The following is a 27,123-nucleotide window of genomic DNA, read 5'->3' as shown; positions in this document are numbered from 1 at the left end:
TATGAGCCTGTGTGAAACCAGTGTGGAAATACTTCGCATTCAGAAAGTCCTTGTAGTCCCTTTAACAACTTTCCTCCTCTAAAACAACACGTTGTGACCTTATTTTTGCAATATTATGACGTTATTCTTGTAATATTATGACTTTTTCGCTTAAAAAATATGACTTTATTCTGTGTCTGTGAAAAAAAAGATTCTCCATGTGGCCCTAATGACATTTTTAACATTACAGGCAGACAAGATAATCCTTCATGCTACTCTTGCTCTGAATTGAACCCTAATTTCTGGCCCAACAACCTATTTTTTTTTTTTTTGAATAATGTTTTTATTATGGTTTTTCCATAAACATACAAATTGAACACATTACAAACAAACAAAAACAAACAAACAAACAGTGGCCACAGAAATCAAGACACAGGAGCGTTCAGTCCATTTCAATTGACAGTGATGCAACAACACAAAATATGAGCAGTAAATAAATGACAATTGATCACCAAGCAAGTGGAAATCTAGCCTCACGGCCCAAAGATGTCATCTTGCCATTTGTCAGCGCTGCGGTCGACCATTCCCTTTAAAACAATATTTGTAAGTCTTTTACCAGCATATTTAAAGAAGGGTGTCCAGGTCTTGAAGAAGACTGGCGTTTTACATTTGAATCTGTATGTCAGATATTCCATTGGTATTAACTCAAAAATCTGTTTATGCCATCCTATAATTGTAGGAGGTGTATTATCAATCCATTTAAGGAGTATATTTTTTCGGGCAGCAAATGTAAGAATATTAAACAGCCTTCTTTGATCAGATCCTTTGATACGAGGGCTGGCTAAGCCAAGGAGCAGAGCCTGAGGGTCAGGGTCAAGATGGACATCAAAAATCAAATTGAGTTTGTCAATAATTTTACGCCAGTACTCCTCAATATAAATACATGACCAGACACAATGTCTGTAACTCCCCACCTCTACGTGACACTTTGAGCACATTTCAGTCAAACTCGGATTCATCCTATGTCTGAGCTGGGGGGTAATCTGCAGTATCCGTGCAGTATCCTAAACTGGGTCTCTCTAGTTCGATTACAAATAGAGATCTCTTTCGCCCGTTGCCACATTTCTGACCATGTTGTCTCATCAATTCTGAGATTGAGATCCTTATTCCACACCTGCCGTAGATAGTCTGTATCCATATTGCTGGCAAGATTAAGTTCAACATAACCCCGGCCAAGGACTGATTTTTTGCCTCGGTTGAGAAGCAGGCGCTCCATCTTTGAAGTCTGATGGTCAAAGACAGGACTATTTTGATCCTTAATGAAGCTACAGACTTGGAAAAATCTGAAGCAATTATGTGGAGGTAGATTATATTTCTTTTCAATTTCTGTAAATGGGAGCATCACTCCTTTATGAAATAAATGACCTAGGGTTAAGACCCCTCTATCTCTCCAAATGTTAAAACCACCATCTGTGCTGGCTGGGGCAAAATCAATGTTACAGTGTAAAGGAGCTAGAGAAGACAATGTATTTGCACGGCCCTCCAGCTTCCTTATTGCTTGCCAGGCTTGTAGAGTTGTTTTAACTATAATATTATTAACTGAGACACTCTTAATTTTTTTTAAAATCTAGGGCGAATAACAGACTTGGCAAAGGGCTACCTGCGTTAAGTGTTTCTAGATCTAACCAAACTGATTCCGAGTCACCATTAATCCAATCAGCTATGTAGCGAAGCTGTGCAACAACAACAACCTATTTTTGAAAGACTCTCATTGATGTCCAGGCTCTGACACAGACAGGTGAAAGTTGTGACAGAGGTTTACTGAACTCATCAGTCCCACATTGTCTCTGCTGGAAATATTGCTTAACCTAACTTTTGAATCTGGTTTTTGTTTGTGTGTGTGTGTGTTTTTCTCAGATACTAACATGGAGAACTTCAGGAGAGCAACAGAATGCTGGTGGAGCAGAAACACCCTAAATGGACAGCCTTGAGGCAGTCAACTTGCTGTTTGTTGCTTTGATAATAAAAGATCTGGTTGGAACAACTTGTTTATTGTTGTTTCATGCTGTATTTTTTCTTTTTTAATCCCATTTCTTGGTAGTTTTTAACCCACAACAATATTATTATTTTTTTTACCCATTTGTGAGTAAAAAAAAAAAACCCACTTCACCCTACTGGGTCAAATCTTTAACCCATAATGCTATGAGTTTTTTGTTTTTTTTTTTTAATAAAAAAAAAAGGGACTGACGGGCAGAATGTTTTAGCCCCAGTAGATGGCGACAGTCCAACATCAGCTGCACACCATCAGTGTAGGCCGTCTTCAAAATCCACAGAAGAAGAAGCTGCCCCGTGTAAATTCTTCCTCGGGCCACGCCACGAGTTCCTCAGCTGTTTCTGCACTGTAGCAGAGAATTGTAGTGACCGTGACGTACATGTTGGATTTAAGCTGTTTAGCGGGATATGTCTGACTTGTTCTCGTATTTGTTACACTGTCCCAGGTGCAGCAGGTGCAGTCTGCATTTCTGAGATAGGTACAGAGGAGGATGTCGCGCGGGTAAGTGAGGGAAAGGTATGAGGATGTTTCCCTATTAAGAACTCTTTGAATTGTATTAGAATTGTGTTCATGTTATTCCGAACTGTAATGATTTATATTGAACAATCTCCGTAGTTGTAGATGATGCAGTTGCTTTTCTTCGTTGTGTACATTGTGGGAGAATTTGCTCGTTTACAAGTCGTTGCTCTATTGTGTTATGGTAGTGAGTTGGAGAAGTTGGACCCGGCTGTTTTCCAGAAGCAGTTGCACAATCTGAACTTTAGGTAGGCATTTATGTATTCTCCATACTTACACGTCAGATATTTTATTTGTTCTTAAATGACGAAAGTATCCCAGTGTATTTGCTGATTCCGAGCAGGTTTGTTATGCGTATTTGCGCCACGAGAGGCGCTCTATTCTGAAGTGGAGAGCTGCTAGCCGAGTTAGCCCGCTTTAGAGCACTGGAAAAGAGAGTAACGACACGCATTGGTTCAATGGAAGCGCCTCCTGGTGGAGGAATATGGGTATTGCAAAAGCGCCCAAGAACTGACATCTCTGCATTGTTGGTGAATGAGCAAGTGTGGTATTTTCAATAATGTAAGGACATTTCTAGATCACCCACGTTAATAGCATCATTGAGGATCCTTTACAGATAAACATTAACACATAGGCTAGTAAAAAAAAACAAAAAATATTTCAATCTAGGCTACATTTTATAATAAACAAATTATAAGTGTAATTTGATATGACCAAGACACCTAAAAACAAAAACACGTCCGTTTTCATCAATTTACAAGCAAGTGGGCAACACACATACATTGGAGTGAATGGGTTTTCTGGGCGCTTTGGCAATACATATCCTGCCACTCGGGGCGCAAAACCCTTACCACGGGAGTCAATGGTGGTGTCGTTACTCTCTCTTCCAGTGCTCTAGCTCGCTTGTAGTTAAAGCCACATTTGAATTAAAGATATATAGTTTGTCAATTGGCTGTTCGCTTTGTATAGTAAACGCCTACAAGGTTTCACAGTTATGTTTAATTTATGGCTTAGTTTTCGCATCCCAGGTTTTCTGTGGAGCACAACCTTCACTACTCACAAAAAGTTAGGATATTCGACATGAAATTCATGATGAAAAGAAAAAAAAAATCATGCTACTGTTGATATTACATCATGAAAGTAGGGCTTTTAATTATACGTATGGAATGGTAATTTCTTCATTTCAAACAATGTATTGAAACTAACAAACAACAGTAGTGGGTGGGTCAATGTGTCAGTAAGTTGTCATGTGACCATAGGACATCCACTTTTCTGCCTTTCTGTGACTCTTCCAGTCTCTCTGGTCAACCTGCTGATGACACTCTGAGAATATCCTGTTTGAAGCCTTGCAGTGGCCAGGTACTGTTGATGGACTGTTAGACAGGTGTGGTCTGGTTTCATTATTTCCAACTGTTCAACGTTTCAGTACTTAGAAGTGTCTAATCCATGAATCCATCACTAAATGTTCTGCTTCAATGACAGTTTGTATTGAAACAGTCCTCCTTAACAGGCTGTTCACATTCTGAGGTTTAGTGCATTTTAGGTGCAATATGAAATTTCATCTGAAAGCCCAGTATCCCTAACTTTTTGTGAGTAGTGTAAATGAGTTTGGCGAATGAGAAAGTGAAATAAACAGGCTTTAAAGAGTTTGATAAGTGACAAAGTAAGCATGATCATGTCAGTGTCAACAAAACAGCTGTGGCAATTTGACCTTACTGGCCCTAAGAGGCCAACAAATCTACCTTTTGTTATCTTGTAATGCTGAAGTTTAGGTGGATTGTGCTTGCAGCATGGACGATGAGGAGGATAGTAATCTGTGCATTGACACTGACTCGGACACAGCAGAGAACGATGGTACCAAGTGTAAAGTCAAATGGACTCAGGAAGAGGTGAGTGGGGAAAAAGACACACAGGTTTCTATTAGGGGTGCACCGAAATGAAAATTCTTTGCCGAAACCAAAACCGAAACACCGAAAGAAATGATTGTCAATTATTAGAACCATAGCATTTATGGCTACTAGAGATGGTGCCGATCGATCGGCAACTGATCGGATCGGGCCGATATGATAAAAAAAACGATCGATCGGGAAATCCAATCAAAGGTTAAAATCACAGATCCGATCACATTATCCACCTTTTTCCGAACGTCAAAAACGTAGCCGGTTTTGTTGACCATAGATGACGTTCAGAAACTTGTGGATACATAAAGCAGGGTTTCCCTGCCGCATCCACGCAGTCAGACAGTAAACTAACTGTGCGTTCACACCAAAAGCTTCCAAAGCGTCAAAAACGCTCGAGGCTGGGCGTCAGACAAGACAGCTTCCAAAACGGCAAATATTTTCAGCCGCTTTGGCCGCTCGTCACGTGACTGACGTCAAAGTTCGATCGCGGTGTGAACGCACAGTAAGGCTGCCTGTATCACAACTGCATGTGTAGTATACAGGGATGCAAACAGCGCGCCGAAAAGTGAAACTCGCTTTTTTTCATGACCAATTAGGTGACTTCGTTCGATCGTTCAGATCCGAAGAGTTTTTGTTTTTGGGAGGGGGGGGGGGGGGTCTCAGTGTCTCAGTGTCTCAGCTGGGGTCAGTAAAATGTTTTTCTAACAGGCTGACAGTGACAATCACGTGAAACTGAGGCGAACTCATTCATGGTCTCTGATTATACTGATAACAGCCTACCTCCAATGTAGACGCGCGACATGCACGCTCATTAAAGCGGCGCGTATCCGCGTTAGGGCTTTGACATTTGTCCAAAAAATCATATTCGAACTTCGTTTGTTTATTAATATTAATATTCGAATATATTCGAATATTTATGGATAATATTTTTTTAATATTTTGACACCCCCCCCCCGCCCGAAGCGACCGGATTGTCCGACGAGGGGGGGGGGTATAAGTTTCGCTTTCACTGTCATGCATGCTGCAAGCGCGCTTCTCTGTGTGTGTGTGTGTGTGTGTGTGTGTGTGTGTGTGTGTGTGTGTGTGTGTGTGTGTGTGTGTGTGTGTGTGTGTGTGTGTGTGTGTGTGTGTGTGTGTGTGTGTGTGTGTGTGTGTGTGTGTGTGTGTGTGTGTGTGTGTGTGTGTGTGTGTGTGTGTGTGTGTGTGTGTGTGTGCACGCCAATAAGAAACAGCGCTATGCGGAGATTAATGAACGGATGACATGCTGCGGTGGTGTATTTGCGACAATTAAAAAAACGGCCCGCCACTCCTAAATGAATGTAGAGGAAACACATATTTCAACTTTTCCCTCCGTGGTTTGTAGAGTATCTATGGTCGCACTCGCAGCCTTTTGCTCCGCCATTGTTTATCAGTGAAGAAGTGTGAACAGGCGTCAGGCGTTAACGACGTGATAACGTCATACTGTAAGTACAGGAGCCCCAGGTGATCAATGCTAATGAGCTGGCGTTTCACAACTTCAACAGGCTGAAAAAAGCCTTTAATCTGGATTGAAAACTACGTTTTCAGGCAAACACATTTACCAAAAATAATGCTTATTACAGGTTCGAATATTTAGAGCTGCCCTAATATTCGTTCGAATATGGTTATTTTTTTAATATTCGAATTATATTCGAATTTCGAAGTTCGTTGTCAAAGCCCTAATCCGCGTGCAGTCGGTGTGACGGCGACGCCGTTTTTTCCCCTGTGCATGTCTGTGGAGCTGTGATGTCTGTGGAGCTGTGCGCCGCGGACCTGCACGGTTCCCTACGTTGCTGTGTCAGGCAGGTGATTCCATGGAGCCCGTTTCAGAGGTGAAGGAAGCCCTGAGTGGAAAGACGTCGCCTCCGCGATGTAGAATGTGTTCAATTAAAGTGAAACTAACACATTATATTGGCCTATATGTCCATTACACACTGAATGAAACATCCCATCCCATCTTTTCCATGATATTGTAATGTAATCATTTGTTAATGGTGAGCACCCCCCCCCCCGCCAGACAATTCCTCTCTTTTTTGGTCTTGACCCGTTTGCATCCCTGAGTATAACAGCCTATGGATCATGTGAAGCATGCAGGAGAGGGAGCGAGCGTCTCTCTCCCTCTCTCTCTCTCTGCGTGTGTGTGTGACTGGCAGCATAGACAGCTGCACCATGAAGCCCAATAGCGCCATTTGCTGGGGTTTAAGGTCTCTGTCGCATCAACGGATTTCGACCAGTGTGTGTGTATGTGTGTGTGTGTGTGAGACACCGCGACGCGAAGTGCCGCGATCCTCCGCGGCCGGCTCGTGCCGTGCAGCAATCGTTTCGGCACCTGGTCTATTTTGTGCGTGAGTGAGAGAGAACCCGGTCGCTCTCGACACCGGCGGACCATGGACCGAATCCCGCGGCTGGATTCCAAAATTAAACAAAATACTCCGTAGCTACGTTGTCAAAACAGGCTCGTTACTTGTTTCAACCTTATTGACATATACATAGATCGCGCAAGTAAGCGATAGAAAACGATCTTTTTTCCCTTAGGTGTGTGTCTCAGTGTCACTCCTAGTAAGATGCTGTACTTGGTGTCTGCTCATCAAAATCCTCTGCTGAAGGAAAGTCCAACAATGTGCAGATAGAGCAGGGGCCTGTTGTTCGAAACCTAGATAAGGGATTAAGCCGGGATATGTTGGTTATCCTGGCTGAATTTAGCCTCAAGTCGGTTGTTCGAAAGCTGGATACCTTTATCCTGGTCAAGTTACTATGGTGATTTATTCTCTGCAGCTTGCCTGCTCCAGACCAGGCTAACAGCCAGGCTTAGTTGATTCTGTTGTCTTTATCTGTGAAGTCAGCAGTCACTCTGATCAGAAATCAACGTGTTTCATACAGTTATTTCATGTTCTTATGTACATATTTTTCTAAACAAACTAAATACATTTACAATAATCAAAAAACATGAAACATTTACAATATTTATTAGGTTTTTTTCTTTTCTTTTTTTCATAATTAGGCCTATTCATGTGCTTCTCACACTGAATCTTTGCATCTGCCAGCGCTGCCTGCTTCTTCAAATGCAGGGCATAAAGATGTCTGACGGTTTGTGAAATCTGTAAAACACATTAGCACAGAATTGTGCACACTGTTCTTCAGTCAATACTCACTATTTTCGATATCTGTGACCCATCTATGATATTTTCTATGACCACTAGTACTACATGACTTCTCATAAAAAGCAATGGAGCAAAAATAGCAATAGATTTATTTTTATTTTTATAAAATATGTTACAAAATACAGTATATTGGCCGAATATTGGTTGGGGGAAGAAAACAAGAATACAATTGTTTGAGCAGGCACCTTCCAAATAATTTATACACGTCATTTGAACATTGTTATCGGCAATTTATTGAAGCATCAGACTGCATAATGTTCTTATATTTAATTAATTTTCACCTGTTGCACTTTTGGCCACTTCTTTGTGCTGTATGAACTAGGGATGCACATGATTAACCGTTTAACCGTTAACCGATAACAAGAACTTTGACCGATTAATACTATCGGTTATTTATTTATTTTATTAGCTCCTTATGTCGTCAACTCATGGGGGCGTGTCGACACGTGCAGAGTTCACTGCCTTCAGTCATATTTCGCAGCAAAAAGTTACACAGGAGGACTGAGAGTATGTGCAGCAGCCCCCATGAAGGAAGGTCAGACAATAAATGTAGCTACATGGACATAGATGTGAATCACCTGTAACAACGGCGCTGGAAAAAAAAAAAAAGAGGACGTCGCTGCTCTCCAGCCTGTTCACCTGCAGCTCCACAGAGGAGCTGTCAGAGGAGCTCTGCTGCTCCTTCAGCCTGGTGTTTGGCTGCACTTTGTATAAAAACAGTTCTACATTGGACGATCTAACCTCCAGAGCGCGATCAGCTGAGACAGAGCGCACTGATCAGCTGTCGCGGCGCACGTGTGTATTTAACGGCAACAAAAAAATTTTTTTTTTTTTTTTTTTTGGCCGTGCGCCGCAAGATTCTTAATCTTATCGGTTAACGGTTAATAATCGGTTAACGAGCGTCGGTTATCGGTCAGAAAAAAAATTCAAAATGTGCATCCCTAGTATGAACTTTACTTTAGATGATAAGAGATTTGTGCAATGTATCAACTTCCATTGCTCATCATTAAGGCAAAGTGCACAGCTGTTAATTTGTGAAAGGAATTTAAATTGTGATTATAATTTTGGATTAGGCTACTTCCACATTCAATCAGTCCGCAGTTGTCCGCTCTCTCTGAGCTTTACAACAGCAGCGGTGCTTTTTTTTTTCTTTTTTTCTAAGAGGTGTGTCACTTTACGTCAAGATGCGCTGTTGATTGGAGGAAAGTAGCCAGAGCAAAGAAGCCCCCTTTTACATTAAAGTTCATTTCAGAGCCTGTACTTTCTTACTACTTGAGTAAAGGAGTTGAATCAGTACTTCTACTTTTACCAAAGTATTTTTGCATGAGTGGATGAATTAATGGGGGAAAAAAGAGTAAAAATAAATAAATATATTAATAATATCGTCCCATGTGATCGATCGGTAATCGGATCGGTAAGGCTTTAGGTGATCGGTGATCGGTATCGGTCCCAGAAAAACCTGATTGGACCATCTCTAATGGCTACGATGTGTATGGCTGTCAAATGATTAAAATTTTTAATCGTGATTAATCTCAAAATTTCCTGAGTTAATTGTGATTAATTGCAATTAATCGCATCTTTTTCTTTTTTGCTTGAAATAATGGAAAGCATAAGAAACATCCAGATCTGGACGTTTCTTATGCGGGAGCGTCACGGTAACTGTAGTAACTCACACACACACAGACACACACGTACACCTGTCTGTGTGGTCACGTCTGGAGAGAAGCAGCTTCTCTGTTTTCCCAAACTACCGAGTGACAGCGTTAATCGTGTGTTTAAAAAAAAAAAATAGTGCCGTTCACTGAGAGCTATGATGATCCTCTGCACTTCATCGCGACTGTACTTGATCCACGCTATAAGGATCATTACTTTGGAATAAAACATGCTGGCTCTTATCCTGTTTCCTGAGCGAGCGTCATCATAATTCTGTTTCGGCCGTGTTGTTTCGGTGATTTAGGTCTTTTGGCCGAAAACCGAAAATGCACTTTTGGGTCATTTTCGGACGAAAATTTTCGGTGCATCCCTAGTTTCTATAGGTTTCTGTTATTGTTTTGTAACAACAATTGTTTTGTTAAAAGTAACAAACCGTTAAGATAATGAAAACAAAACGGATAACTTTCTGTTATCCTTCTGGGATGTCACTTCTCTTTGTCCTTGCTGTTGTGATGCTTTCATTATAACCAGTGCCCTTAAACTGACCTAAAAGTTTACGTTAAATGATTCTGTCTGAACTGATGACTCATTGTTTTCAGGATGAAAATCTCAAAATCCTGGTCAGCAACTTTGGGAAAAAAGATTGGAAAACCATTGCCAGTTTTTTACCAGTAAGTATTTAACAGAAACAGAATGAATGAACCAGCAACATGAACATCAAAGGTTGGTATTGTAGAGCAGTGTTTCTCAAACTTTTTTCAGTCAGGGCACCTTTCAAAAGTGCATAAAATCTCACGGCACCCCTGTGTAAAATATAATTCAAAATGACACTGCATAGCCTAAATGTAAATGTTCTGTTTATTTAGACGGGACGGACAGTATTACAGTATTTATGCATAGGTGCCTCTGTAGCCTACATATGCACACACACGCACACGCACACAATAATCCGCAATGTGAGAGGAAGAGAGAAAGGTCTACATGCACGCAGCGCAGGTACGCGTTCAAATGAATCTCCACCGGCGTCTCCGCTCTGTTCTGACTCAGTTACGAACAATCAGAGAATTTCCACCGTGTGCACTGCAGTGTGTTTTTATACATCAAACGCACCGGAGTCGGAACAGAGCGACACAGATCCACTGGAGAGAGGAGGGGGTGTGACCCACCATCAGGGAGACGTGTGCCTGGTACTACGCATTCTTTTCATAGTGTCCGGTGTCCGGTGGACACGGCCCCCACTGCTCTGAGTGCCCGTGACCAACGGCCGTGTCCATGGAGCAGTCTCTCTCTCTCTCTCTCTCAGAACGCTGCCGAAACGAGCCGCCTCACGTCCGAGCCGCTTGATAAGTGCGGCGCTGTTCCAAAAGTTGAACATATTTCAACTCTGAGCGCTCTGAGCGCCGTGACAAAAAAAGAAAGCGCCAAGAGCTTTTTTCCGAGCATAGGATCTGAATGGAAAGTAGACGCCCAGAGCGCTAAAAGGGCATCCGGTGGACACGGCCCCTTTGCATATATGTAAAGAGAATGTATTCTATGAAATGTCAGAAGAGGTATTTTTTTCACGGCACCCTTGACGCAGTCAGATGGCACCCCAGTGTGCCGCGGCACCCACTTTGAGAAAGGCTGTTGTAGAGTATTCCAGAGGGATTGCAGCCATGTATCATGTACCTGGTCTTCAAAATGCAGAGGTCTAAATTCTTGCCACCCTCTCTGTATTTAATCCTTTTAATCTTGAATAATGAAACAACTTGTTTTAGCATTTTAAAAAGAGATCCTGTTGCTGTGACAGGGCCGGACAGAGCTCCAGTGTATGCTCCGCTGGAAAAAATACCTGGATCCTGATTTAATCAAAGGCTTCTGGTCCAAAGAGGAAGACGAAAAGGTGGAAGAAAATCTGATACTGTCTTGTCACAGTTTTTAATTGATATTATCCTATCTCACTTTGTACTTCTGTGTTTTTGTAATTTTGTGGACAGATAATAGAGCTTGTGGCTAAGTATGGCACTAAGCACTGGGCGTTGATTGCCAGGCATTTGAAAGGACGGCTGGGGAAACAGTGTCGGGAGCGCTGGCACAACCACCTTGACCCATTGGTCAAAAAGAGCTGCTGGACCCAAGAAGAAGACCTCATTGTCTACAAAGCCCACTCCATTCTGGGAAACAGGTGGGCTGAGATTGCCAAGCTGCTCCCTGGAAGGTAGGTTGGTTAGCAATGATTGATTTATTGAAATTTAACAATGTGGATTTTTTTTAGGGCCACATGCATCATTTTGTTGTTACCCTATATGTTTTTGAACCAGGGACAACACAGAGGCTTAAATGTACGTATTTGATTACTCTTAAAGGACGGACAACTCTGTGAAGAATCACTGGAACGCCACAATCAAACGTAAAGCTGAGTTGGGCATGTACAAAGATGACGCCAACAGCATTTCACTTGATATTCAGCACTTCATGGAAGGAGAGGTACGGTGACTCTAAGGTTGACTCTAATATTCGTTGTTCTGGGATTAAACTTCATATGAGTAATCAAACTGCTTTTTCATGAGGGCATCTTTGTACCGCTCATCTGCAAGTCCCCTTTATCATGAGGCCAGACTCATGGGCAAAGTTTTGTGAGTTTTTAAGAATGGGAAAGCCCTTAAAAGGCTATTCATTAGTCAAAATAATAGGGATGGGAATCGAAAACCGGTTCCTCTTCGGAACCGGTTCCAACCTGGATCAATTCTTGGAATCGTGTGCGTGTCTGCTTTAACGATTCCCTTATCGATTCCGTTTGGTTCAGAAACCCGCGCATTAATTGATTAATGACGTTACGTGACGTTACGTTAAAATCAATCTTCATTATAAATGAGGGCGCTTAGTGTTTATATCCACATGTCACCGTTTGTTCTCACAAAATAAAGTTAGTGAGGTGTCTGCGTGGAGCAGCTGCTGACAGATGCAGCTGACAGTGATGTTTCCTCATCACAACGTCTCCTGAACAGGCTACATGTCTATTCTTCTGTTTTTCTCTCTTCATTCTAACCACTTCCTTTCAGGTTTTGCTCGTAGCCGAGAGAGAGAGAGAGAGAGAGAGAGAGAGATCTCTTGTTAACATTTCCATGTCTCTCCACATTCTGTGTTATAAACTGTTTTTCCCTGTTAAAAGGGTTTTCCATGGAGTTTTTCCTCAGTGGATGTGAGGGTCTGAGGACAGAGGATGTTGTTATGATGCCATGTAACAAATTGTTTGTAAAAACGGGCCTTGCCTTTCCTCTCTTTATTGTTTTGAAAAAACAGTTTGATGTCAGACTTATTTTACTGCACTGGATAACCCCAGAAAAATTACGTTCCAAGTCTCTATGAGATCTATATTGTTGCAGAAAATTAAAGTAGCAGCAGAATTTTCATAATCCAGGTACTGGCATGGGACACATGTATTGGTTCATATGGCATCCTTACACTATTGTTTTACATTATACTGTATGTTTTGTTATAGGTCGACTTCAAGTGTGATGTTGTATTAGACACTGAACCGGTAACTCCTGAAGTGGTAAGCTTTTTGTAGTTTAAAAAAAAAACTTTTTGTTGTGAAATTTAAAGCAGAAGTAAGCGATCCGGTGGTTTTGGCTAACTTCCTGTCAGCCGATGGAGTTAGCAGTCCCCGCCCTCGTCCCGACGTCACCAAATTCACGCGCATCCCTTGGCTGCACACACAGAGAGGATCGCCTCTTTATGCCGTTCTCTCTCCTCATTGGATAAAGGTTGTAGGATACAAGGAAAGTTTTCTCCTCGGCTTACAGCAGAGCAGAGTGACTGACAGACCCGTGTTTCGGACCAAACACTAGTGATTCCCGTCAGAAGATATAACTACTGTATTTAAGACTTATATTAACACAAATATTCCGCTTACTTCTGCTTTAATTTAATTCTTTTCTTAAAATGTTTTTATTTTAATCCTGAGATCTTCCCAGCTGATGACCCTGGTTTCATACTTTTGCAGATCAGGACAGAGAAAGAGAAGAAACAGAAGGACTGTCAGAAAACCAAGCAGCAGCCAGCTGTTCTGCCCCCACAGACTTTGAAATCAAGGAGAGTGTTCTCCTCTCCAAGTCCTACCCTGCCTCCCAGTTTGAGTTCCAGTCCCAGTTCCAGCACAGGTGCTCCACTAACTGCTGTAGACCAAAAGAAGTTTGCAGATGCATCATTGAGGATGATTGCTGAGGACATGCTGCCACTCAGGTGAGTTGAGTTGTTGTCAAAGGTTTGTGATTTACCATGCTAAATATGTAAGCCTCTACTTGATGCACAAAGACTACTAAGAGCTAGACAGACAAAAAAGCGCTAGGCTTGCTTCAGGCACTGACTCGCTAGAGCCAAGGATAGTTGCAGGGCATGATCATAAAACAATAGAAAAACGCAGACTGGTTTTGACCAACATGGCCTTCTTCAAGGCGTGGCAGCAGAGAACCAGAGCTCCAGGTAGGAGTCGCTTATATAGGCACAGTGGGTGGCACAGAGGCTTGACTACGCCTGCCGCTACATACAGTGGGTACTAGTTTCATTTGGACGGTTTCACGCGAGATTCTCACGTGAGTCATGGGAGAGTCACGCGGATTTTTAGTGGAGGAGTAATTGTGTTTTCACCAGAAGCTGCAATGTGCCCAAACAACCGCCAGGTGGCATCTGTGAGCAGGAGCGCCTCCATAAGACAGCAGCACGGAGCAGTGAACACGAATGGGGATTGGGGAATGCAATATAATAATAATACAGTATAGTTTTTCAATGAGAAAAATGTAACGATGGCAGCTATACGTCTCACTCTCTTTTTTTTCGATCCTCTCGTCAGCTCCAAACACACCCGTCTGCACTGCGATTACAGACCAGAGCGTGGTTTTCCACACAGCAGTTAATTAACTCAGTGGGCGCTGCTGCCGGTGTGTTTTTAAAATGAGCCAACTACAGTAGTGCCGCAGATTTCTCATTCCCCACCTTGTTTGATTGAGAGTGTTGCTGGATGATTTCTCATGAATGAACGGGCAATAGCCTATGTCACTTTCAGGCTGGGCGATAAAACGCTCCTAATGTGCTTGTGTAGAAAAAAAATAGAATGTAAAATAAAACAAGACAGATTTTAGTTTTTGTATGAGGCAAGAAAAGGTTCTTATTTCTTTAGTTTATATTGATCTAATAGTCATTGATGCGTGAGTTTAATTGAATATGGCTATTTGTTCATCTTTACTGTCTAGAACGGGCTATTTCCTTTAAATTTAATGCTGGTGGTACGGTAGCTTTAAGAGTCAGCAACCTCGGATGCTAGGAAGTGAGGTCATTGACCTGAGTAGTGAACTCCAGGCTAGCAGTGGAGACACACGGTTTTTTACCGTGTCCCATCCTGTTTTGTTTAGAAAGCCAAGTTTATGGATACTTGAGTGACACTTTTTTCCAACATCACCTGGACTTCGAGTGGATTTTTAAGGACAACAGTGTTTTGGACACGCTTGGTTTCCCCCAGAAAACTTGTTACGCCCGGTGGTAGGGTGGCACCGGCGGCCCATCGGCGGGCCACCGGTGCCCAAGCGTGTTTTTTTGGCCCTCATTTATTAAACTTGCGTACACCAAAAAAATGGGTGTACACCAAATTCACCGCAAGGATTGGAATTTATTAATCTGAGCGTAAGTGTACGGTACGCACAAATCTCACACCAGCTCTGACCAGGTGTACGCACATTTGGAACCAGCGTAGAACATGCAGGAACGAGTGCTGCTGTGTCAAAATGATTATTAAACCATAGTCTTATAACACAGCGATGTGGACCACATGTTGTTGTTGTTTATATTGATAAAAAGATAAAAAGTAGCCAAAAAAAAAACGATACCACCAAGTCCGTGTTGAAAATTTAACTCGACTTTTATTTTGAGCAACTGAGATGAATTAAAAACCACGACGTGACAGATGCTCGTTAATCAGCTGTGTAAATTTAGAAACAGTCAATGACAGACAGTCCTGTTATTGTAGATCACACACACAAACTTCCAACATCTCCTGCACCAGAGCATGACCGGACGGCTCCTCAGTCTCTCTCTCTGCCGGACACCGGAGCCCCGGTTGCGGGGGTGGGGGTCGGGGGAGAGCTCCGCTACCTGTCCAGGTGCAGCTGATCTCCGCGGCAAGTGTTTTTTTTTTCTTTTTTTCCCCTGTCAGCGGGACATCGGGCCGGTGTTTCACATCCCTCCATCAGCCGAACCATGCCAGCGGTGCTGATGGTTACAAAGTCGCGTTCGCAGCAGTAATATTCCTATGATTTCTCCTCAATCACTTGTGTTTAGTAAACTGCAGGAGCATTTCATGAGATCGCTGGGTTTCCTGACGTGGTCGGTGACACGTGCGTCTGCAGCCTCCATCCACCGGGATGACGCTTATCAATCACAAAATCTATCAATCTATCAATGTCCAGATATTTAATGTTGCCGCCCTCTCCCTGTTCAACGCGGTAATGTCAGTAAAGTCCCTCTTCTTGGCCGTCTTCCGTGTCTCCATGTCGTAAAAGGGGCAGGGCGACGCCTCTAAAGCAGGAATATATCAGGGCGTGACATTTAAATTACGCTCGTTTTCAGCCGCCGGATTTATCACCACCACGCTGGTTCTACGTCGAAATCAGCAGCGTACACACCTTTAGTAAATCACACGTGACACTTGGCGTACACTGATATTTACACCAGAATCTACACCAGATCCTGCGCAAGTTTGATAAATGAGGGCCTTTGTGACAGGGGCCTGACCCTGACCGATGGCAGGGCCCTGTAGGGAACAGATTAATTAATGGAGCAGTACTATTTAGCAGGTGTGATTCCATAAGGCCTTAAGATCCATGTTAAAAGTTGACTAGAAATTTGAAAATATTATCATAAACATCTGTTATTATAAGATTTTATGTAACATATTTAAACACCAGCTATAGCAGAGTCTTACAGAAAGGCACTCTTGAAATGCTGTTCAATCAACCACAAAAAAAGTAGGCCTAATAATTATAATTATAAAAAAATATTTAAATAAATAACATCAACTGTTTGCATTAAAAACTAAAAAACAACTGCCTGGTGTCTCCATTGTTAAAGTCTAGCCTTATTTCCATGGATGTATTATAGATCCATCATCCATGTTTTGTTTTTGTTTTTTTATTTTGCTCCGAGATTTTTTACATCTGGAGTCACGTGCACATGACGTACCACGCTCTTTTTCCGGTCAGTCGTCATGGAAACGTGACACTCACGGATCTACTAGAACAAACGTGTGTGATCGCGAACTTTACGAACTGAAAAATGAAACAATGGATCATTTTCACATCACGTGAAAGCCCCGCGGCTCACAGGAGTCCGGAGCTCTGGCGCTGCAGGGGGCGACGTGCTAACGGCTAACAGCTACCAGCTAATAGCTAACAGCTACCAGCTAACAGCTGCAGCAGCTGGCTGAGCCTCTGGAGCCGCGGCTCGGCTCACGTTAACGTGGACTCGGTGCGTTCCTCTCGCTCAGCTGGTGAAGCAGCGGTCTGATGCTGTCTATTGTCTGATGAGCATGATGTCCATGACGTGTCTCGTTATGTGCGACGAAGTTCTAACGTTGTCAGGTGATGAAAAAGACACCTGATCACGTGTTTATTGAGTATAAAAACTGATTAAAAAAATTAATAAACGATGTTTAGCCTGGCGGTGGGTCAAGTAAGGCCTGGCGGGCCGCCAGGCTTATAATACACTGGGGGAAACCCTGGACACGTGTAAGCCAGGAATACCTGCTAGCCAACATTAGCCACTACAGTTTTACATTCAATTAGTGTCTGTTGTGCCGAAACTGTACTGCAGAGGGGAACCCTCTGGGCCTTCAAGGTATTCAGTGAAGGCCTAAGAAAAAATATTTAAATAATTTTTGTACTACTATATATTTATTTATTTATTTTATTTTTATTTTATTTTATTTATTTGTTTTATACAGTGAGTAACACACAAGTAATATTTTCTAGATCATTGTTATAAAGTTGGACTAATATTTCTTGGGAAACAATGGGTTAATATAATGAAACGGGAAATGGACCAATCACAATTTTTCTTCCAACGGTATCTGGGCAGTAAATCATCGTCTCCCCCTGCAGGACCTTCGCTGGCTGTGAGCGAAGGCCCGTGTAATGCAAGTCAATGTGGGCATGAATTTGAGATTGACAGGTGTCTTAGCCAATCATATTCCACTGAGTTGTGGGCGGGACCATATCACGACAGCTTCCGGGTATTCGCGAATACCCGGAAGATAGCCGCCAAAATACTGAGGGAGCGAGTTGCCAAGTCCGCTTATTATACGTGACTTTGGGCTTGTTTTGTATTTGTATTGTATTTATGTATTTATTTGGTTCATTTCGGGCATGTCAATTAGTCATCATCATCACACATCATCTCAATCCAATTAATACAATACACATGACCGAAAGGGAAAGCGGGAGAAGCAAAAGCTTATCTAGTCCCGCCCCCAATACTCACATATTCATTTTTTCTGCATGTTACATTTTTGACATAACATTCTTCCAGTATTTTCAAAATTTTACAATTTGACATAACATTTTTTTTTTTTTTTTTTAACATGAAATTTCTCACTTTTTTCTTTTTTCAACATTTGACATTTTGACATAATGTGTTGCAGCGTTAGGCAGTATGTAGAGTTGTTTTAATGTGAAGTCGCTTATAAATATTGGTAGTCGTGGGTTGCGGGTTTTTGGGCTTGTTGTTAAAGTGTAGTTACTTATTTAGGGCTGCTTCCAGCTCCATGAGTTGTCAAGCAGATATTTTCGACATGTTATTTAAACGCAGGATAGTTTGTCCTCCTGCTGGATGTGTCACCCCCGTTCCCCCCGCCCCTCCCTTCCCCCATACACACACGACCACGACACTTTGCCACGGTGACAACAACAACGAGATTGGCTTTCCCCCATGGATGTATTATATTGCTTTCACCACACTGATCAAGAGAATATACCGTGAATTCTCAAATAAAAGCCGGTCTCCGTTAGAAGGTGGGTCTATTTTTATTCCTACCTCATAGCCCACGATCGCCCGTTTGAGCAGTTTCCAGTTTAACTGCTTCATCCGTTTCACAAAGCAGGTTCAATAAACTCTGAGTCTAAACCTGAAACTGATTTATCTACTCTGAGACAGGAAACCCAGAGTTTGCCTCATTTCAGGGTTAACAGACTAAGTTTTCACTAAACCTGCTTTGTGAAACGGACCCCTGACTGAGACTGACTGAGCGGGTGGTGAAGCTCCGACTCGCCGCGGTATGAGCACCAGCACTCGGCCTGAACGCAGTCACACCCGGTCATGTTGTTCGGTCCAGCCCGTTGAGAACTCCGACTGACCGAAATAAAGAGCGGAGCCTATAGTCTGTGGCCGGAGCGCACATTTATTTATTAGAAGTTTAAATGGTGCTGATTAAACGCCTGACTTTAAGCTGGGTCAGTTCTGCTGTTGAAGCCCTGAAGCCCCACAGACCCACAGACCCAGCGCCACAGCAGCAGCAGCAGCAGCAGCAGCAGCACAGAACTGAATTTGTACTGTAAACAGGGGTGAAAGTAAGCCGGTACAGTCCGGTACTGCGTACCACTAAAAGATTCAGAGGCGGTACGCAGTACCAGGAAGATCATGAGAGAGATTAAAAAAATAAAATAAAAAGTAAAAAATTTAATAAATCTAATTTCACATGAATTCACTGTGGTTTGAAATGATTTCTGTGAAATTGTCTCGATTATTATTATAACACATAGTGTCAAAGACAGAGACATGATCTACTTTCTGTGCGCAGCAGCGCTGTGCCCTGGGACGTCAGCACCACCTGCAAGCAACTGCAGTGGGCAGCTGTGCACCGTGGAACGCGCGCCGCTCGCTCACTGCTGCTGATTGAAGACTGAACTTTTTTTTCCGGTACCGTGAAACTTTGCCCTCAGCGCGTCGTGGCGACTGGCGAGTCCTGTCGGGACCGACGCGGACGTGACACGCGGGCCAGAGCACGCGCTGGGTCTTGGTGCGGCTACAGTCGAGCTCGCGGTCTGTTTATGTGAATGCGGCTCCAGCTGCTTGGTGTGCGCCACAGCGGTGGTGCGCGTTTAGACCATAGTAGGCTACATCCATGATGGTTTGAAGCAGAGAAAAAACAAACGTGTGTAAAAACAAAACGGAGCTGAAAAATGAAACAATAAGTCAGTTTTGCACCAGTCTGTGGAAACAGCCTAAAGTGAATGAATGACAGCAACAGTTGTATCATTGAACTACTGCAGATAAAAGTAATGACTAGGGCTGTCAGGCGATTAAAAAAATTAATCTAATTAATTATAGAATTTGTAATTAATTAATCTAATTAATCGCATTTTAATCTTATATCTGCTAAAGTTACCCAAATAAAGAATTCAAATTCTAGGATGTTACAAAATTGTATTGCATGACTAATCAATTGAATACACCTAGAGAAGATTTGAAATCCACATTTTTATTGGTGAAGTGCGTTTCATAAATGAAATTTAAAAGAAAATGGTCAAGCACATCCCAGCAAACCAATGGGCTCTATGCACAGCTCCAGCACTTCCTGAATTTAAGGCAGGTCCTTCATTTCCTGTCTTATATTATTGGACACACTGATTAATCCAGGTGTGTCTGAGTAGTCACAATGGTCAGACACACCTGGATTAATCAGTGTGTCCAATAATGTAAGACAGGAAACAAAGGAGCAGCATTAAGTTCAAGAAGTAGTGGAGCTGTGCATAGAGCCCATTAGGTCAGGTGAGGAACCGAAGCGCAGCGCCCTGGAGCGGAGGCAGTTTCAGATCACACACACAAAACACACAAACAAACACGGAAAGAGCGAGAGAGGCAGAGACGAGTGACGAAGTGGCAGAGACGAAGTGGAAGTTGTTTGACCCACAGCACACGGCATTATAATTATATGAGGTTATTTACTTATCCATGATGTAAAAAAAACAGCTCTGAATGTGAGTAAACAACAGCTGAGGAGCAGAGGCGCTTGCGACCGCCGCGGAGAAATCAGCGTCTGGTCTGGAGGGACGCGGCCGCTCCGCTTCGCAGCGTGACGTCCCTCTCTGACTGCACATCTCGGGTTGTGGGGCGGCTGCTGCAGCGCTTCAGTTCGTCGTCTGTTCTATTTTTCACACGAGCCGGAGCGCTGTTGTCGAGCTGGATAGACGTACCAGACAGGAAGTCGGGCTCAGAAAAGACGAGAGAATCCGGTCAATTTTCAAAATAAAATAATTAAATGATGATTAATTAAGTTGTTGCTTGTCCGTCTATTTGTCAGTTGCGCCTGCACGCGAGACACACACATCCATTCATACAGAGCTAGGGACAGACCTGTGTGTGTGGAAAACCGAGTACAGACGGGTAGAGATGTGAGTGGAGTCGATGTTTGACCGGCGGGGAGAGAGCAGGAGAAGCAGCTCCCTGTGCAGCCAGCCAAGCGCCTGGGACGAGCGCTGCTCCCGCTCCGCTTCCGCGGGCAGTGTCCGGGCTGTGAGTCGCCTCCATGTCGGTCAGTCTGTTGTCACTCTGCTTTGACCAGCGATGCAGGTGTGAAGTGACCAACACGTCCGGACAAGTTCCTCGGTGCTATGCTACCGTGATGTGCCACTGCCAAGTAGCCAGGGTCATTCAATGGGCCAAATTTAAAGTGCTCGCGCATTGAATTGCCACTCAGAATTAATTGCGTTAATTTTTCTAATGCGTTAATTTGCGGTGTAATTAATTAATCTAATTAACGCGTTAAACTGACAGCCCTAGTAATGACTACATGACCTTCCGTTTGTGTTGGGGCATATTTACCATTTTAACTCTGTTTTTACTTCAGATTTTAAAACTACTTTCACCCCTGTGTAAACCTACAATTTGCATATGGTAGTTTGATAGCCATTAAGGCCAGTGAAAAATGGCTGAGCATTTACAAAGAGCCTGTGCCTTTTTCCCATTTCACCTCAGGAGGTGTTTGTTTTATAGCCACTTTTGGCAGAAATATTAAATCTACAGTGAAATTCAACTGTGTCTAAGCTCAAACAAACACAAAAAACATTATCAAAAATACATCTTTAGTTGTTGAACAGCTCATGATTGACATTTTACTTTCATTCCAGCTAAACAAATAAGTGAATGTGTGATTTGCTTATTTCATTTTTTTTTTTTAAAAAGTGATTCAGGGTCTGGGTCCACGGTTCGCCACTGCTGTACTGTACAGTGACCCCTGAACCGAGGTACCGAACCGTGACTTGTGTGTACCGTTTAGGGTTGTTCGGTATACCGGTACTAGATTGGTACCGGGGTACTGAGGCATTTAAAACGGTACCATACTGAGCTTAGATGGGACCGGTACTTTCATTTTGCGCCGCCGGCAGCGGTGACGTCGCCACGTGAAGTCACCGCATTGTAATTTGAGCCGTGGCGAGTGAGAGAGCGAGCCACAAACGAAGCAAGGTGCTTTTTTTAATTACCGTTACAGCGCCACCTGTCCATGTGCCTGTGTTTGTGTGTGCGTCTGTGTGTGTGTGCGCGCGCTGAGCGCAAGAGAGACGGCCGCCACAGACTCATTAATTAATGCAAACACTGCTGGTTGATAAGTCTCGTTTTTACCACGGATCACCACTGGCATGCATGGTCTCTCTCTCTCTCTCTGTGAGTGAGTGAGTGAACACAGCGAAGGAGCGCAATAAAATAAAAACAATAGTTGTGTGTTTGAGTAAAATGAACATTTGTGTTTCATTCTATAAACTACTGATAACAATTTCTCCTAAAAATTACAACTGGTCAAAATAACCAAAAAAGATGCAGTGTTTTCAGACCTCAAATAATGCAAAGAAAACAAATTGATATTCATTTCTAAACAGACCACTAATGTTTTAATTTAGAAAGAGTTCAGAATAATATAGATGGAAATTTAACCCTGCAGCAGCAGTAACAGTTTACTGATTTACTGATTATTTACTGATGCATATGTTCAGGGTTGCCAACTTTTGGTCCTGGGCTGGAGTGAGATTCTGTTGGCGGGGGGGGGGGGGTGTTATAGTTATGTTTATTGTAGTTTTTCTTTCTGTCTCTCTCTCTCTCTCTCTCTCTCTCTCTCTCTCTCTCTCTCTCACACACACACACACACACACACACACACACATACCATAACTGAGTAGGCTAGAGGTGTAATAGGTGACAAAATATAACCCTCTAGGGGGGGTCTGGGGGCACCCCCCCAGGAAAAAAAAGTGATTTTAACATGTATTTGAAGCATTCTGGTTTACTCTGAGATGAAAATAAAGGGAAAACACAACATTTGCTTCAGATAAGAGGGAAAAAAGCAGATCTGTGGTTCCTATCATTGTATGGCTGGAGTGTATGAAACTGGTCTAGTGGGGAGCTCTGGCTTTTGGCCTGGACCGGCCTATTGAGCCTATTAATATATGAAAGGACAGAACAGACATGTCCTGTGATTTTCAGTCTTCTATTAGGCTACAGCCTGATGATACAAGTCAGGTCCTGAAATGTGTGTTTCTCTTCTGTAATAAACATTCTACATAGCCTACCCATTCGGAGTTTGCAGGTATGGCCCACGTGCATGCATGCGCAGTTGCGCACACACGTACACACACACACACACACACACACACACACCTACCTGTTGCTGCGCTGTCTCTCTCTCCTCTGCTCTCTGGACTGAGCTGCCTGGCTGTACTTTTGTGCTACCAAGTCTGCATCTTGATTTTATAGTTTTCAACGGACTGGCCCAACCAGCCCGACCGCAGGCGTCAGTTCGAGCCGCGTTCAGTCCGAAAACATAACTCGGTCAGGTCAGGTTGTGCCTCGGGCTTCGCTCTCTCCCTCTTTTTTTGGGCCATCGGATTCGGACCAAGTCGGGTCCAGGCTTCAGCACCGTGCCGCTGTTGGTGGAGGGGGGAGGGGGGGGGTCGCGGATCGACAACTCCCCGTCCTACTGTGCTGTGATCACAGGCTTGAGCAGCCGTCCAATCGACACGCAGATAAGCATCGCGCACACCAATCAGAGAACCGATTGATGAGTGCCAAAGCTTGCTTTAAAATTTTTTTTTGCCAAATCGCTTGATTTTGGCGTGAGAATTGTTTGAGTGGCGTGAGAGCGTGAGACAGGACCTAAAAGCGTGTGACACACGCCAGATGCGTGAGAGTTGGCAACCCTGATTATAGTTCTAAGATTTAAAAAGACTTTTAAAATAAAGCCAATAATGACATTTTTTGTGTTCTCTTTTTATTTGGAAAAGTACCGAAAAGTATCGAAAAGTATCGAAAAACATGTTGGTACCGACACCGGTACCAAAATGTTGGTATCGTGACAACACTAGTACTGTTACACCCCTAGTACCCACTGTAGAAACAATGTTTATCAATTAGACAAGTATTTCAATTATAAAGCATGTCAAACAAATGAGAGGATATATCAAGAACTGTTAGAGAATACTGTATATCAAAATATGTCAGATATATAATAATCATATCACAGATCACAATACAGCTTGACAGTTATAAAAAGGGTCTAAAATCAATGTCCTCATTTAGGCCTGGGTATATTAAGGCATCAAACAAAAGGATCCAAAAGGGAGACTTTTTGGATCTTTTCGGTTCTGGTTCTCTACCACTACGCCCACGTTTTCTATTGTTTTATGATCATGCCCTGATGAATTAAAGGCTTTTATGCAACTATCGTTGGCTCTAGCACCTGAGTGCCTGAAGCAAGCCTAGTGCCTTTTTGTCCATCTATCATATTTTTTAGCCTCAAGAGCACCCCGCATCACCATGGCCCTCATTTATCAACCGTGCGTACGCACAAATGTGTGCGTAATGAGTGCGTAAGAACATTCCCACGCAAAGTATGGAATTTATCAACTTGTACTTGTGCTTAGGAACGTGCGTAAATTTAAGCACAACTCTGACCATGCGTACACACAAAATCTAGTGGTAGAACAGTGAAACTACAAATAGAACCCAGTGGAGGAGTCATAGTGTTCAGCAATCTCAAACTTCACACATGTTCCCTGTTTCCTAATTGAGACTTTTTTATTTCTCGGTGATCTTTCCTCTGACCCAACAGAATTAACAGCAGTTGTTACTTTCTCCATACGCAGCATTTTTTCCTTTTGTTGGTCACACCTGCATTTAGTGTTCCAAACAGTATTTTTTGGTTTGATTCAACTTCTCCTACAAGTACCTCAATCTCGGTATCAGAGAAACTCCTCTTCTCCGCCCTCTTTGCCATGATTTTGGTGTGGGGAAAAAAATCCATTCATGCATTAAAGGGATTGTTGCTACCATATATGGTCAATTGGAGGCGTTTCTGAATGCAAATGACCCTAACCATGGTAGTTAGGAACAGGTGGGATTTATCATCACTGATTACTTACTAGTGTGCGTACGACCGGTGTCCGCACGTTTGATAAATACGGATTTTTTTGTACTTACACACATTCTAAATTTCATTCCTACGACAGAATTTAGAACCTTTTCTACGCACGGTTGATAAATGAGGCCCCTGGAGTTTACTTCTCTTTTTTCTACTTTGAGCTACTAAGAGTATGTCTACAACATTTCAAAATAGAACGTTTGGCTCACACATAATGGTGTATTTATTTATTTAATTGTGGCACTTTATTCCTCCATACTTACACACGCCACATGAGACAATATACAATGCCATTATGTCTTTGTTCTCCACTCTCTCAGTTTCGTTGAAGGCCCAGGCTTCAGGTCTTTTGTGAGCACCCTTAGCCCTCAATACAATAAGCTGTCCCAGCGTGCCCTCGGTCTGCAGCTCTATGATGATGTGGAGAGAACCATTAAGCCGCAGCTCATCCGTGACCTTAAAGTGTGCCTTGCAAGAACCAAAGATGGTGAGAATGCCATTCATGTCTCATTTGACCTCTGGACTGGGGATCAATTCCAACCAGTGGAGGAGCCCATCATCGTAGTGCAACTCCATTTTGTCACTGAGTCCTGGCGCATCCGCCGTCCCACTGTGGCTTTCCGACACCTCGCCGACAAAAACCTCAGCATAGCTGTAGCCAGAGAACTTGAAGGTGTGCTGCTGAGCTATGGCATATTTCCACACAACATTGGTTATGTACTTGCCAACCAGGCCAAAGAAACCGTGTTGGGGAACAACTTGTTTTGCGACTACAAGAACATGTGCTCAACCAACAGGGGTGATCCAGATGTAGATGAGATGGTGGCATTTTTGTCTGACCAGATGTCAGAAACTGAGTCCCCCTTTTCAGAACTTCAGATTGGGACCGGGACCATTTGTGTGGCCAAAACATTGCAGCTGGTGATCAAGGAGGCACTGAAGACTTCCAGGGTCGTGGAGAACTTGCTCTCACAGGTGCACAATGTTGTGGCTTTCTTTAGGAGCAGCGCCTACTGGAGTGAGGTATGAGAAACACAGACTATAAGGTGATGTTACAGACTTATAGTGTGTGTATATATAAATATTCAGTATTTATGAATAGGTTTAAGTGTCCTGAACCAGCAAGGTTTGTCAGAATCTTTGAACAAAGAGTATCCAGTCAAACCTGCACTTGACCTGAGCACAAGTAAGTGATGATTGACATGACATCACAAATTAAACTTTGACTTCATACTGTGAGAACAAAGGTTATTAACTCTGCCTTTGGCTGATGGCAATGGGGACAAAGGATTACCTTCTTTATATTATTACCAAGTACCAACTATCAACTTTAAACTTCTAAAACTCTCGCGTCTGTGTGAGAGAGTACACCGCAGAGGAAGAGTGAGTCATAGCTGCTGGGTTTCTGTTTCAGACGATTCAGTTGGTGATTCTGTGTTTTTAAAACCTATGTTAGGGCTTCAGCAGAGGTGGGTAGAGTAGCCAAAAATTGTACTCAAGTAAGAGTATAGTTACTTTAGATTAATGTTGCTCAAGTAAAAGTAAAAAGTAGCCATTCAAACATTTACTTGAGTAAGAGTAGAAAGTACTTGGTGAAAAAGCTACTCAAGTACTGAGTAACTGCTGAGTAACCTCTGATTTGTTTGTTTAATGATCAGCGCGTAAATGTAGGCCTAATCAAATACACAGAAATATAATAGCAATGAAAAAATTCAGATACTGCCAAAGAACAACATTTAACAACTAAGACAAAAGCCTAAATTACATTTTTTACAAAGTAACATAAATTAAGACAAATTCAGCCACAATAACTTGCATAGGCCTATCTATGAAAGATCTATGAACTGTCCATAAGCTCTTTGTGTGGGTGTGTGTGTTTGTCTGTGTGTCTGTGTGTTACGTTTCGCGTCGGACAGTTCGCATCTCCACGTCGCCCATTAATCCCTGATCAGTGTTCACCTCGTTGGGCATTATCCACTATTATACCAGGGCTGACGTCATCCTAATCATTTACTAGCCACAGTTTTTCAAATTTGAGGCGGAGTGGCCGTCCTGTTTACCGCGTAGATTTTGTGTGCGGTCATGTGACTGCCTGGCTCTGTCTGATTGGTTAAACGGAGGCAAACGTCGCGAGTGGCTACATCTGATTGGTGAAACGCAGTCATGTGACAGAGGCTCCTTAAAACATAAACAAACAATTTGCACATTGGATCGATAAGAAAAAGTAGCGAGTAGCGACCGGAATGAAGCTCAATGTAACGGAGTAAAAGTACCGCTTCTTCTGAAGAAATATACTCAAGTAAAAGTAACAAGTATGCTGCATTGAAACTACTCTCAGAAGTACAATTTATCCAAAAAGTTACTCAAGTAAATGTAACGGAGTAAATGTTGCGCGTTACTACCCACCTC

The 27,123-nt window shown here is 42.8% G+C and overlaps 1 protein-coding gene across 3 annotated transcripts in view; it reads left to right on the top strand.

Annotated features, from left to right (window-relative positions):
• Positions 1-2,302: 2,302 nt before the first annotated feature.
• mybl2a (MYB proto-oncogene like 2a) overlaps positions 2,303-27,123 on the top strand; it is a 31,758-nt gene continuing 6,937 nt past the window's right edge. The window contains exons 1-10 of one of the 3 annotated variants that reach the window (XM_085780675.1): positions 2,303-2,533; positions 2,737-2,796; positions 4,338-4,437; positions 9,881-9,952; positions 11,071-11,163; positions 11,258-11,478; positions 11,627-11,747; positions 12,763-12,816; positions 13,267-13,505; positions 25,035-25,737. In XM_085780675.1, coding sequence (XP_085636801.1) covers positions 2,523-2,533; positions 2,737-2,796; positions 4,338-4,437; positions 9,881-9,952; positions 11,071-11,163; positions 11,258-11,478; positions 11,627-11,747; positions 12,763-12,816; positions 13,267-13,505; positions 25,035-25,737 — 1,674 coding nt within the window. In that variant the 5' untranslated portion in view covers positions 2,303-2,522. The other 2 variants (XM_085780677.1, XM_085780676.1) reach the window with 2 other exon arrangements.

Source organism: Trachurus japonicus, chromosome 7 (assembly GCF_045865225.1).
Source record: "Trachurus japonicus isolate A0001 chromosome 7, Traja_1.0".
NCBI classification, from domain to species: Eukaryota; Metazoa; Chordata; class Actinopteri; order Carangiformes; family Carangidae; genus Trachurus; species Trachurus japonicus.
Note: the sequence above shows the minus strand (reverse complement) of the source record. Positions and strands in the feature narration are given on the sequence as shown.